Source organism: Varanus komodoensis, unplaced genomic scaffold (assembly GCF_004798865.1).
Source record: "Varanus komodoensis strain SLA01 unplaced genomic scaffold, ASM479886v1 scaffold32, whole genome shotgun sequence".
NCBI lineage: Eukaryota > Metazoa > Chordata > Lepidosauria > Squamata > Varanidae > Varanus > Varanus komodoensis.
Genome location: NW_025335798.1, coordinates 12284457 through 12298296, shown reverse-complemented (window position 1 = coordinate 12298296; position 13840 = coordinate 12284457). Strand labels below are relative to the sequence as shown.

Sequence of the window (13840 nt, the reverse complement as noted above, 5' to 3'; positions counted from 1 at the left end):
CCTGAACTAGATAATCCATTGGTCCAGATTCACTTGATACACTGATAATTTCTGATGCTGATCAGAGAGTTTTTTTGGGTTTTTTTAAACAGAAAATGGGAACAGCATCCATGCAGTAGGCATCTCCACAGATCATGGGCTAATTAATCCACCACTTGCACCATGCATCTACCAATGCACCATGATGTACAAGAAGCCCGATAGTGAAATAAAGACAAATGAATAGCACTAATATTCACTGCTACAAGAATTAGAAAATATCCATACCATGGAAGATTGGCACCATTCATTATCAATCTTAATTTCGCTATAAGGCTATTTGCACATCACTGTGGCATTCAACAACAAATGAAGACATATTCATTCTCAGGAAATGGAATATAAATGTGCTGTGTTTTTCCAGAGTGAATATGACTTTAAGAACCTTAAACTATTTTGAGTAGTTGATTACTGTTAATAGCAACGTAATTTGAAAGATTTATACTTTTTCCTGGAATATGAATTTGAATTAAATAATACGTGGTCAATTGGGCAAAGATATTGGTAAGACAATAAGTATGCATATTTTTGAATATTTTTGAAAAATGGGGTAGTCATTTCAAATAAAATATGGATGACAGAGATGACTGGTTTATTTATTCACAACATGTCAAGATTGACCTTCTACTTGACACAGAAATAAAAATCTGTTCAAGTACCTTGTTAGTCAACAATTCTAAAACAAATATATAAAAAATTATACTGGAAATTGATGGAAATCAGCTTTTGAGATTAAACATATATCAAGAATAAGGTATACTTCAGAGAGAAAGATAAAAGTTGTTTTGGCCCAACATAGAAGGCAAACAAAATCTCCAGCAATTATGGGCATGGGGTGATGCAGGACGGCATAATTAACATGTGTTTTATCTGAGCCAGTGTGGTGTAGCGGTTTAGAGTGTGGGACTGGGACTCAGCCAATTTGGGTTCTAGTCCCTGTTCAGCCATGGAGCCAACTGGGTGACTTTGGGCCAGTCACAGACTTTCTGCCTGTTATGAGGATAATACTGAGAGCAGGAGGAGAACAAAGAACAAAGCAGGATATAAATCTAATAAATAACAAAGAAAGAAAGAAGAGTGGAATAATTCTATTTAAAATGTAGTAAATTAATACAAATTGAAGTTTGCCACTGTGCTAGAAAAAAATGAACTGTGTTTAACATTTTACTTTTCGTCAGCATACAATTTTAATCTGGATAGTCACTCTTTTTATCAGGTTGCAGAATGTGCCTCAAAATTAATATTTTCTATTATTTGTGGAGATGGTTTGTAGTATTTGTGGAGATGGTTTGTAGTATTTGTGGAGATGGTTTGTGCACAAGCAGATGATACTCCTGATTTCCTACTACTGTGTTTCCATTGCAGAGCACAGCACCCAGAAGAGAAGCAGCTTAAATACAGAGAGCACACTTTCCAGTTCTCACATAGGCAGTGCATCTGTTTCAGGTCTATCAGACAGAGATGAAGAGATTACACTACAGACTCTAAGAGGCATCAGCAGTTTTCATAATACAACACAAATGTCCACCATTACTAATACTAAAGTCCACAGTGCTACAGAGGTTGCTGATTCTTCTTCTATGTGGACTGCAGTACACACCAGACAAATGAATTTGCCACCAAAAAGCACTGACTTCACAGACACAGAAGTTACATATTCTCAGGATCCTTCACAAATAACAGGTAAAGTATGAAAATCTGTTTAACCTTATATCTTCATTTTTATAACAGTGGGAAAAATGAAGCTATCTCTGAGGTTATTTGGTTTTGAAAGGTTGTCAGAAGTATTGATGCAAATTTGAATGTTCTATTTCAGTCTTAACTCTTTCAGTGAAAAAGGTGGGAAAACATTTCCATATTATCAAATCTTCATCAAAGGATTCATTGTTTTATCTGTACACACACACACAGCCATCACAAATTGTTTCCATTAGATATGTCTGAATATACTTATGAAAGGAAATTTGTGACACCAAATCTTATGTTTCACCTGTAGAAAACAGTGATCAAACCAGAAGCAGCTCAAATACAGAGAAAATGCTTTCTAGGTCTCACAGAGGCAGTGCTTCTGTTTCAAGTCTGCCTGACAGAGATGAAGAGATTATGCCAGAAACTGTAAGCAGCATCAGCATTTCTCTGAATGCAGCACAAATGTCCACCATGACTAATTCTGAAACCCACCAAACTACAGACTTTGCTGATTCTTCTTCTATGTGGACTGCAGTACAGACGAGACAAATAAATTTGGCACCAGAAGACACTGATTTCACAGAGACAGCAGTTGCATATTCTCAGGCTCCTTCACAAATAGCAGGTAAAGGGTGAAGATCTCTAACTATATATCTTCATTTTTATAAGAGTGGAAAAACAAAGCTATCGCTGGGCTTGTTTGGTTTTTGAAGAATATTGGCAATAAAATGGCACTGAAAATTTAAATATTCTATTTCAATCTTTTTTGATTCAATTTTTTATAAGATGAAAAAATGACAGAGGACTCATTATTTTTATCTAACTGGGATTAATGCATTCCATTAGTATGTATAAATATAATTATGAAAGAAAAGTTGTGACATGGCATTTTGTGTTTCAGCTGTAGAAGACAGCGGTCAGATCAGAAGCAGCTCCAATACAGAAAAAACGCTTTCCACTTCTTACACAGATAGTAAAACTGTTTCAGGTCTATCTGACAGAGATGAGGAGAGTACTCTACGAACTCTAAGAGATGTCAACATTTCTCACTATGCAACAGAAATATCCACCATGACTAATTCTAAAACCCACAGCTCTACAGACTATGCTGGTTCTTCTTATGCATGGACTGCAGGACTCACCAAACAAATGAACTTGACACCAAAAGACCATGATTTCACTGAGACAACAATTATACAAGCTCCTTCAGAAACAACAGGTAAAGAATTAAAATCGCCAACTTCATTCTGGATTTCAGAACACAATTTTGTTTACCTGCCATAAACCAGAAAAAGGAGTAATTGCTCCTAGTTTGTGAAACCGAAAACAATGGAATGTCCATGTAAACTCTGCTTTACCGGCCAGGAGAGGGAGCTCTATTTCACTGTGGTCTGGATAGATGGCCTCTGTGTATGTTTCTTTGAGCTTTATTATCTTTCCTTCTTCTGCAAAATGGTTGTTAGAGCATAAAATTGTAGGTTCAAAAGAGTTGTTAGAGCATAAAATTGTAGGTTCAAAAGAGTTGTATGTTGCAACTGAGAGCCTGCCACTTCCTTGTACTTCAATTCCTGGGCATGCTACTTTCCATTTAGCTTTACTAGTTTGATTTCTGGGATTTTAACTGGCTTGTCTCCCATGCCAGCCATTTTGTGAGAGCACCCGCAATGCTTTCAAAATTCTAGATGTGCCTATCCGCACAGAAGGACTTGGGAACCTATACCACTCTGCTGCATTGTTATACAAGTGTGTGAGCTTCCACACCTTTCCCAGTGACCACTATTGATAAGGACTGAGACAGTGGAAAGGGAAACTTGGCATGGTGGTCCTACTGCTCATTGTAATCTATATTCTATGATATAGCATAGAACAGGAAACATGCAATGGGGGTTCTGAGTTGCCATGATGAGCATAACCTCTAACGCACAGACAGTGGACATGCCCTACCCTTTCCACCAATCCAGTGGCATGTCATATGTGACAACAGTAATATAGAGGTTACCGATAACCACTTCCATGCAGAGCAGGTCCATGTGAGAAGCATGTTTTATGGAAAAGACTCACAGTTTGGTTGGCATGCACTCATAAATGTATTAATAGTGGCCACTGGGGTGGAAAATCTAAAAACAGTAGAACTGTTCCACAGTTTCTAAATTTTGACATGAATGAGATGGCAGTGGCATGAGAATGGCTACTGAAAAGTAATAATAAGAATCTGCAATCTGTACACACTTACAAGTAAGCACACTTACTCAAGTCTCATTGAAGACATTCAATGAGTAAAGAAGGATAGCATTGCACTGTTATTGTACTTTCCTTACATTAGTCTGAATGTGTAAGGCATACAACCTTCTCATTCCCATTTGTTTCTTTTAGATGTAAGGAGCAGCCAAGATACCTTTAGCAACCGCAATATAGAAAAAAGGGCTTCACAGACTGAGAGTGCATTTTCTACTGTGAGACTCACCAGGGATGGAGAGGGCACACCTGCACCTGTTACTAATATGAGCAAATCCACAGATGCTACAGAGCCCGTGCTTGATTTGGAAAATACCAGTTCTTCAGTTTTTGGATCATCTGCTACAGCACAAAGTAGAAAGGAAAGTTTCCCGTTTACAGAAATGGATTTTACAGAATCGATAAAAGAGCCTTTACGTACATATTCATCCAAAGCTTCCATTTATTCATCTTCTACAATAGACATTTCAAGTGAGTTTTTCTGTTTTTGTTAACATCTCAGTTAAAAATCCACCAGGATCCCAGCCATTCATTCACTTTCTGTCTTTCTGTCCTAACTAGTTTCTCTCCATTTCTGCCCACTTTCAATTTTTACAGTCTATTTTCAGTGGCTAAAACATCTTCATACTAGAACCCTGTAAACAGAACTTTGCTCTATGACGGCATCAACATGCTTTATGTGACAAATATTTATTTATTTAATTTCTTTATCGCTCGACAGCGGAAGCTCTCTGGGCAGTTCATAGCAGCATATTTAAAAACAATATAAAATATGCCAGTTAAAACATTATAAAATTTGACAATATAATAGTTAAAAACCAAGTTAGAAACAGAAAAATATACATTAAAAAGACCCAGTTAAACCCTGTCTAACAACCAGCAGACTCTGTTATCGAATTTAAATGCCCTGTATAGAGGAGAGTTTTGCCTGGTGCTGAAAAGATAGAAAAGTTGACAGCAGACAGGCCTCACTGGGGAACTCGTTCCATAACTGGGGCAGGGGGGACCACTATTTCACATGCACTTTCACAGTTTCCTGTGAAAAATGTCATTTTAAACAAAAAAAGTACAAGAAAGCGTTATATATACAGCAGACTTGTTCTTCATGAAGCTGCCCTGAAGCACAATAGTTGTCTTTTTTTAAAAAATGGGCAGTTGCATATCTCTTCTACTATCTCAACTGTGGTGAAATAAACAGCAAACCATACTCTGGCTCTACATTTATTGTTTCCTTTGTACACATGTTCCTTCATAGTGCTGTAGCTTTGAAAACTACTTTATTATGTTGATTTATGAAATACACGCAGTGTAAAATACTGCTTACTGCGAACAAGTAAAACAGGCGAGACATTTCAGACTCTGTAGCAATACTGTAAAACAGTTCGAAATACCTATAGACATTGCTGGCTAGTTTCTCATCAACAGAAATCATTTTTTAAAAAACAAAATCCATACCAGTTTAACTTTATGAAAACATTCTAGCTACAAGCATCTTCTGAATATTGAAGCTCATGGAGGCTTTCTTTTCTAGGTCCATCATGTGCTTGGTGCCATCCAGAGATTAGCATAGTGCAAACTCATTGTAGGCAAAATAACCTAAGCTTATATCACAGAGGTAGGTAACCTGTGGCCCACAGTATCTTACCATTAGCCATGCTGGCTAGGATTAGCTAGGGCTAGGCAGAACATCTGGTGAGCCACAAGTTGCCTACCTGTGCTATAACAAAAGGATATAAGGATTAGGTGCTGAGGTTCCCATCATCAACATTTTCTCTGAATTGTGCACAGATAGGCTGTGTGGCATTAGCTGGATAATTTTCAAGATTAGTTGTGCTTCTTAAGTTATGCATAAAAGTATGCATAGCTTAAGAAGCACAACTTAAGCTATGCATAAAAGCTATGCATGAAGTCACGATTGTGAAATAGACCCTTTCCACCACATTTATTCTCATTTCAGGCACTGGGAGCAGTTTTGAGACAATGAAAGGAACCATTGCAGAAAGAAGGGTTTCCAGTGCTTCTACAGATGGGGCATTCCTGTCAAGTACATTAGCACACGCTGGAGAAAGGACTCCAAGGTCTCTGTCTGATAACAGCACTTCACCTGAGGCAACGGATAGTAGCACTTATAATACTGAAGCTTCCAGGTCATCCAATTCAACCTTCACTTCTGTGGCAGGGGAAGAAACAGAAAAACAGAAGGACTCACGAAGGGAATCATTATTCACTGAGCCTTCTCCTGAGCACTCCCTCGAACATTCTTCTGCAGTTCCAACATACTCATCACCAAAAGATTCAAGTGAGTTTCTTTTGCACACAGAATGAAAGAGGAACTGACTGTTTTTGCCACTATTTTGCTTGTGTAGGTCTATATGTACTGGAAATATAGATTATTACTTTTGCTTTTTAGTATTATTAATATTTCTATACCACTCAATAGCCAAAGCTCCCTGGGCAGTTTGCAAAATATTAAGGACCTCCATATCCGCTGTCTCAGTTACCACAATTTCAGTTAACCACAGATGACCTCAGTCCAAAAAAGTAGTTGTAAAGTGCCAAAGGAAGTCTTAACCTGCTTCCTGTAAGCAAAAATTCTTGATTTAATAGGTCAAGAAAAAAATTGTATGCTGAGGTTAGAACAAAATTGGGAAGAAGAAATGTGTATGTAGTTCATTTGAGTTTATTTTGAATATAGAGTTTATTGGAATTTATTTTGTGACCTACCACTTGCTGCCCACTGCTGCCACTCATGGCGGCCCATGTGTGGCTCTCAGCATTTACCAAATGTGGCTCTTCCTTTGCAAAAGTTTGGTCAGCCCTGGTAGTGTTTGCTATTATCTGTGGTTTCCGGCATTCACTGGGGGGCTTGGGACCAATCTGTGTGGATTTGGGGGCCCTGCTGTATTAGTATGCATAAGTATATGTATATCAAGGCACATATAAAAGTCAGGTATTTATTTATAACTTTTATATGCCAGCCTTTATGTATGACATCTCAGGATGGCTTGCAATATTAAAAGGTATCTAATCCTCATGGCAAAATCGTCTGCTATGAGTTGCATCATTTGTTCAAAGGATAATGTTTGGGTTTGTTTTTGTGAACCAGAATTTGTTTGGTCCAAAGGGCATCTGGGCTACAGCATGTGCCAATGAAATGTCACTGTTTACAGTATTCCATTGGCAAAACTGTAAGTTATCTCAGAAACCAGTGTTTTTCAAAATGAGGGACAAATTGATAATTAACTGTAGTGGTCATTCTGAATCAGACAGTTTCTGATAGTGACCCGCCAGCTGTGACTGCAATTCTAAATTTCATTTCTAAATTTCAGCTATTAGAGGCAGCCTTCATTCAGTTAGTAGCTCAAGGACTTCACAGTCATATACTGTAAGCCCCTACAGTTCAGCACTTTTCAGCAAAGAAGAAAAGCAAACTGTACAATCCATAATCAACACTACATTTGATGAAGTAACTGAGAGCACCTCACTGTATATGGAAAAGTCCAACAGTTCAGAACTGAACCTTTCATCACCAGAGGTATACTCAAGAAGGACTGAGTTGTCAGCCAAAGAACTGGGTACCTCTGGACCTTCAACTGAGACTTTTCAAAGTCTCAATTCCTCAAGGATACCAACTTATTCTTCCTTCCAACGTGAATCTTCAGGTTAGTTTTATTTTGTAACCTGCTTTGCCTGGCAGAACCAAACAGAGCAAAAGCTATATATTTCATCTGAGCCTATAATGCTGTGGTGAGCAATTTTGGAGGGTCTGCAGGCAATTTCCATTGTTTGTACACCACCAAAATCGGCACCGACCAGTTACTATCCAATCAACAGTGAGAAAGAAGTTTAAAGCAAAACTGCAACAAGATGCACAGGAAGTATGTGTCTTGCTTAATGCCACATTATTATCCTGAAGCCTGGTGGCAAATATGGTGGCGCAGCGAGAGTTGGGGGTGGTGAAGGGAAGAAAAGGGACTGGGTCTGCAGGGCATGCTGGTATTTCCACCCCCATGCAAAGCAACATGTTTCATTGGATCATATTTTGTTGGTGAAACTGGAGAAAACTTAATCAGAAAGAGATATTGCTTTGATGTACTTTGTGTGTCTCTTTGTGCTGGTATCAACAAAACGCCAGATGTTTTCAATAATTAGGCCTGTATGACTGCAGAACTAAATGTTGACATGTTGGGCATGTAGCTCTTCATTGGTTATGCATCAGATATTTAATAGATGTGCATGCTCTGCTTTGTAGTTCCTCTTGTTGGAGTCTATACTGTGACCCAACAAAGATGACCAGCTTACCAAGTGGTAAGGCTTTCCGCAACTAATTTGCTTAGTACTGATAAAATCAGAGTGAGATTGTTTTTGCTTGTGTGGATTCTAATGTGTGCTGAAGGTTGGAGGCCTTATCAAGCACTAAGCTTTCTCAGCACTAAGCACTTTATGACCTGGTCATCTGCATTGTACTCAAGTTTGTTTATTTATTTGATTTCTGTACTGCCCAGCAGGCGAAGCTCTCTGGGCACTTCACAAAATAAAATAAAAAAGCACCAAGTTAAACCATATTAAAATATCATAAAAAGTTTACAGTAGAAAATTTTAAAAGCAATTTTTAAACACACACATACACACACAATAATGTGAAGAAAAAAGTTATTCTCTTTTCTTAGGTACATGACTTTGGACAGGTCATCCTAAAACATCGCTGTCACTCCTTCCGGCCTAGAATTCCCAAACAAACCCATATAGCCTGAAGAAAAAGAACTATCCTTTTCTGCAGTTGGCCATAACTCAGTGATAAAGCACATGATCTTTCATGCAAAAGAGTCCTAACTGAAGTAAAAGGGTATGAAAGACCTCTGCCTGAGACTTTAGAGGACCACAGCCGGCTAGACTAAGCTAGATGGTCTAAGTTTGTATGTCCATTATTGGAACAATTGCATTCAATTTAGACTAACACCACATCCATGGGGGGTAGGTCCAAAAGAACATCCTCCTATTGAATTTGACATGGCAGTGTTGCACTGGGTTGACTGATGACTCTCAGTGCATTCACTTTGATGTATTTACATAAAGCTGCAGAATGGAGGCAGGTAGACATGTCTTGGCTCATCCTTGCTATCATGTGCTTTCCCATAAGAGTTGAATCCCATTCACGTTGTACCTGTAACCATCTCCCTCAGTTAAAGAGTATCATACTGAGCTGGCTTCGGGACATGCATTACCGCATTCAGATGTCTGCTGCCAGCCTTATTATGGGGATGCGTCCAGAAAGAAGATGTGAAACTAGTGCTTCTTCTTTGGCACTAACTACTGTTTCTGGCTGCAGAAGGTGCAGGTTTAATACATAGCCTGCAAAGTCCTGTATGTTCTGCATCCTGTATACATTAGGAAGTGCCTGTACCTATGTATTTATTTCTATAGTTAAGTGTTTACAGCAAGTCTTGTGACCTACCTTCTCCATCTCTAACATGAAGCACTCAAAGCAGTTTACATAAAAACTAATAAAGCAACCATCCATCTACCTTCATCAAGATACAAAAGAAATCCATATGGTTAATGTTGCCTTGAGATAAACTGTTTTGCATGGATAAAACACAATTGAGGGATTGGTTATTCTGGAGTGAATCTATGGAAGAACTGCACCTAATTAAATCTTCTGTGTTTTTCATAATGCTTTCACATTTGTTGAAACATGTTTTAAAGTGAGTTTTTAAGTTTATCCCAGTGCTATTAGAAAATACGCTTATTACATTTTAAGATGATAGTAATGATAATTATAGATGGGCATTATAAGAATGGAACAGAATGTGCCGGTGGAAAAGAGATCATACAGTTGTGGCTAAAATCAAATGGAAGACATAGTGCATTATATTCTAACTGCCATCAACAGCAAAATAAATGGAACTCTGTTATTTTGTAATGGTAAAACTTTATTAATATTATCCTAGAACCTATGCAATTGATAGCTATAAGGTTAATTACTGCTAGTTCTTCATGATACTTTTTCATGGATGGTTAGGAATGTAATATGATTTTTTAAAATCTAAATACAATGCTCTTTGCCTTGATCAGTGATTAAGGTAAAAATTCACTTACAATGCAGTATTTCAAAAAATACAAAAGCAGTGATGAAAAGTGAAGCTAAAACTAAGAGAGTTCCAGGACTAAGCAAAAAAGGAAACAGAAAAGAAACCTTTAAGCTGCAGAGATAGTCAAGGCCTAAAGCCTCTTGAGGAAGTGGCTGACAACTTGGCTAGCCAAATTCACCAGCTGTCATGGTGCAGCAACGGACCATGTACCTGCACAGTGCTGGATACATACGCCTCTCTGCCCCATTGCTTCTGGGTAACAAAACGTAAGAGTAGAAGAGCCCTTCCCCACTTTGTGCCACACTGTTGTGTCCAGTAGTTTAACCAAGTGAGCTCTTTTACCAGCTGCCATGAACTGTGGCAGGATCAGGGATGAGCAGGAAGTGCCATGTTCTGGGGACCATGTCAGAGAAGTCCTCTTGCCACATTTCTAGCCCTTGTACCTCAGGAAACAAAGGCAAGTGCTGTTGTAGCCTTTTGCATTTGCTTAAAATTTAAGCTGTTAAATGCTGTATGGTGATCTTTGTGCTGTTTTATTGTGGTGCATGTATTTTATTGGCTGTTGTGAGCTGCCCAGTGATTCAACATTTGGGCTATATGAAAAATAAAATTAATAGTAATAATAATAACAGTAACAACAATAATTTCAAGAGGACCTTACAAGTTGACCTCAAAGAGCAGACCAGTTTATTAGTTCATCCAGCTCCTTTTGAGGAATACTCTCCCTGGACAAATTCTTTGGAGCACCAAGGTTGCAGAATTTATTTTCAAGTAATACAGCCTGACAATCTTAGACTTTATTCAAGTATTGTTAAATACTTTTGGCTAAGAAGTCTTGTGGAAATTAGAATGAAGTAGATGTTGGTATCAGTTATGTCATTTTTCAAAATGCTTAGCTCTAATATTAGGAGCTGTATTTACGGTATTTTATTATTTTTATTGTTTTACGAGCTGGACTTGGTGTGATGAATTACCTGTCCCTTATCGGTTACTTGTTATCCTCAGCAGCCAATTGTTTAAGAGCACCCTTAACGAAAAAAAGTTATAGGCTGTTACTCGGTTAATTGCCATTAATATTCCTGGCTAATATGACCTTTGTCTAGTTTTTGCCTTTCAACACAGTTGTACTGTATGAAGCCACCACCTTGCTATGGGAGTTAATTCACATAAAATGGTAGTGACACGTTTCAATTATTGTACTTTGCTTCTGTGTTTCGTATTTCTCAGATTAGTAGAAGTTTCGCGTTAATAATCAGCCAATGTTCTGCTTGTGTTTCAGACACTGGAATGGACTACCAGCCAATGAGTAGCACTGATACTGGAAAAAGAACCTCTGATTCTCATACTGACAGCACATACATCTCAACTACCATCACAAGGGGTGGAGAAAGGACGTTGTTATCTATTACAAACCACAGCACATCATCTGACTCATCTGAAAGTTCCACTTCATATGCCAAAATGTCCAGCCATTCTGAGTCACTCCAATCCTCCTCTTACGTGACTGAGAGTAGAGGAAGTAACATGTCCTCAAGCAACATGGATTTCTCTGCCCCATCAACTGAACCTTTGGCTGTACATTCCCTGAAAACACCTGGATACTCTTCTACAGTAAGGGAGCCATGGACAACTCAGTTCTATTCAGAACCTGCATCCAACACCTTATCATTTTCATCTTCCCCTCCAATGTCACCAAAACAGGATGTACTTCCAACAACTCAGCCTCCAATGTTGTTTTTATCTTCAGAACCCTCTCACCCATCCTCTTCCTCTGCTTTCCCATCAATGGTGTCATCACCCCCTCAGACAGCTTTAACAACATTTTCATCCAGGCTGTCATCAGCAACGCTGTCCACATTGCCACCATTGCTGTCTTTACCGCCTTTGCTTTCCCCAACATTGCCTTTGTTACAGCCTAGTGAAAGTCCTGGAACCAACGTACCCCTGGCTGCATCTGGAGGAACTACTGGCATGGACCCATCCACAGCTGAAAGTCCTCACAGCAAGTACAACCAGTCCAGGAGTTACACAGGCAAGGATAGCACTGCTGTGAAGTCAACAGGAGTTTCTCCTCTCCTGACTGAAACTACTGAGCAGCTTACAAGCTTTTCCTCAACTGTGACAACCTCCCTGCCGAAAACAGAGGTCTCAGAAAAGCAAAACACTTCATTTCCAAGGACCACCATTGAAAAAAATGTTCCCGTTTTGGATACATTTCCCACATACTTGCCAAAAAGTACCACAGTTTCTGAGACATTAAAAGCAATAATTCCTACATTGCCAAGCACAACCACTGAAAAGAATTTGGTGGCAGTAACAACAGGAAAACGCATCCCAAAGATAACTCACACGACATTAGGACTGTCTACTTTGGCACCTAACTCAGATTTTTTTGTTACTACAAAGCCCAGCCGAGTTCGGCTATCCTCCCCTACCAAGATAGCTCACACCACTGGAGTGCCTACAAAAGGAATAGAAAAAAGCAGTGCAACTACTGTTAAAGACACAGAGCATATTATCACTACTACCCATCCTCCCCAAAAGTTTTTTTCTAGCAAGACCACTGCAGGACCTTTTTCTGCTTCATCAGTTCCCATCAAACCAACTACAATTGCACAGTTAAGAAGCCCAAAGACATTTCCGACTTCCCAGGCAAAAGGTGAGCCTTTGAAATAGCCAACCGTGGCTACAGCATGAAAAATGAATTTAACACGTTGAATAATTACTCATTTGGATGAGAATTCATTCAGCAGGTTGGCTTTTTTTAATCCATGAATGTGGCTGTAAGTTTCACAGATACTCCTAGCATACTAGGAAAAGCAGACAAAGGACATAAAAACCTACTTGGAATTTCCACTTAGTCAGAAATGATTTGAGGTTGCAATGGGGAGTGAGCCAGATAAGTTTTTCTTTAAACTTAGTTCATGTGAAAAATATAAATGATTAATATTAGATATATTTAAAATAAATATTTGTAGGATAGGTTTCTTAAAAACCAAAAGCATAATCTGTTCTAAGAGTGAATTCAGGTGCTGAGTTCTGACAAGCTGTGTAGTCAAAACACAGAGCTGCTAAGAAACAAGAGGGTGGTATCAGGATGCTTGGGGGAATCGCAAGAAACAGTCTTCATGGAGAATATCTTAAGGGCTATTCCCCAACTGAAAACAGTTCATTATGGGTGTGTTTAGTGGCCACAATATAGGGTGGGTTTTCAGGAATGGGGAACAGAGTGTGTCCTGGAAGAGTGCATGATTAGCTGGTTAGATGCAGAACAAGTGCCCTCCATCATTGCAGATCCCACTTCACATCATGTATCTTGTACAATAGTTAAGGTTATGTGTTCGCCTGGCATAGCTTATGTAGCTGTTCTGTAATGAATGGCTAGATCTGCTCCTTTAGGTAAAATAGTAGACTGGTAATCTCCATATTACCCACCATACAAAATGCTATGTGAGATGTAGGTTGAATTACAGTGCTTGTCCGCTGTATGAAGCAAGAGTGAGCAACTTGCAGCCCTCAAGAAGTTTGGACCTATAGCTCCTGTGATCTCTCACCACTGGCTGTGCTGGCTAAGGCTGATGGGAATTGTAGCCCAAAACATAGGAAGTTGCCCATCCTTTGTATAAATCTATATTGAGAAGTGCATTGCTTCCTTTTGGCTTGAAGATCTCAGTTGCTACTAATATTCCACAGGTGTTTTCCCTGCTTAACATCAAGTGAGACTTGCAGAATGAGTGGAAAGTATTTTTATGCAGGTTCTCTGGGAATTAGTCATGCATAGGATG

The 13840-nt window shown here is 38.9% G+C and overlaps 1 protein-coding gene across 3 annotated transcripts in view; it reads left to right on the top strand.

Annotated features, from left to right (window-relative positions):
• HEG1 (heart development protein with EGF like domains 1) overlaps positions 1-13840 on the top strand; it is a 69404-nt gene that overhangs the window by 36665 nt on the left and 18899 nt on the right. For 2 of the 3 annotated variants that reach the window (XM_044438297.1, XM_044438295.1), the window contains 7 exons: positions 1405-1722; positions 2036-2353; positions 2630-2947; positions 4102-4434; positions 5921-6262; positions 7293-7625; positions 11335-12714. In XM_044438297.1, the coding sequence (XP_044294232.1) occupies positions 1405-1722; positions 2036-2353; positions 2630-2947; positions 4102-4434; positions 5921-6262; positions 7293-7625; positions 11335-12714 (3342 nt within the window). The remainder of the gene's footprint in view (positions 1-1404; positions 1723-2035; positions 2354-2629; positions 2948-4101; positions 4435-5920; positions 6263-7292; positions 7626-11334; positions 12715-13840) is intronic. The other variant, XM_044438296.1, reaches the window with a different exon arrangement.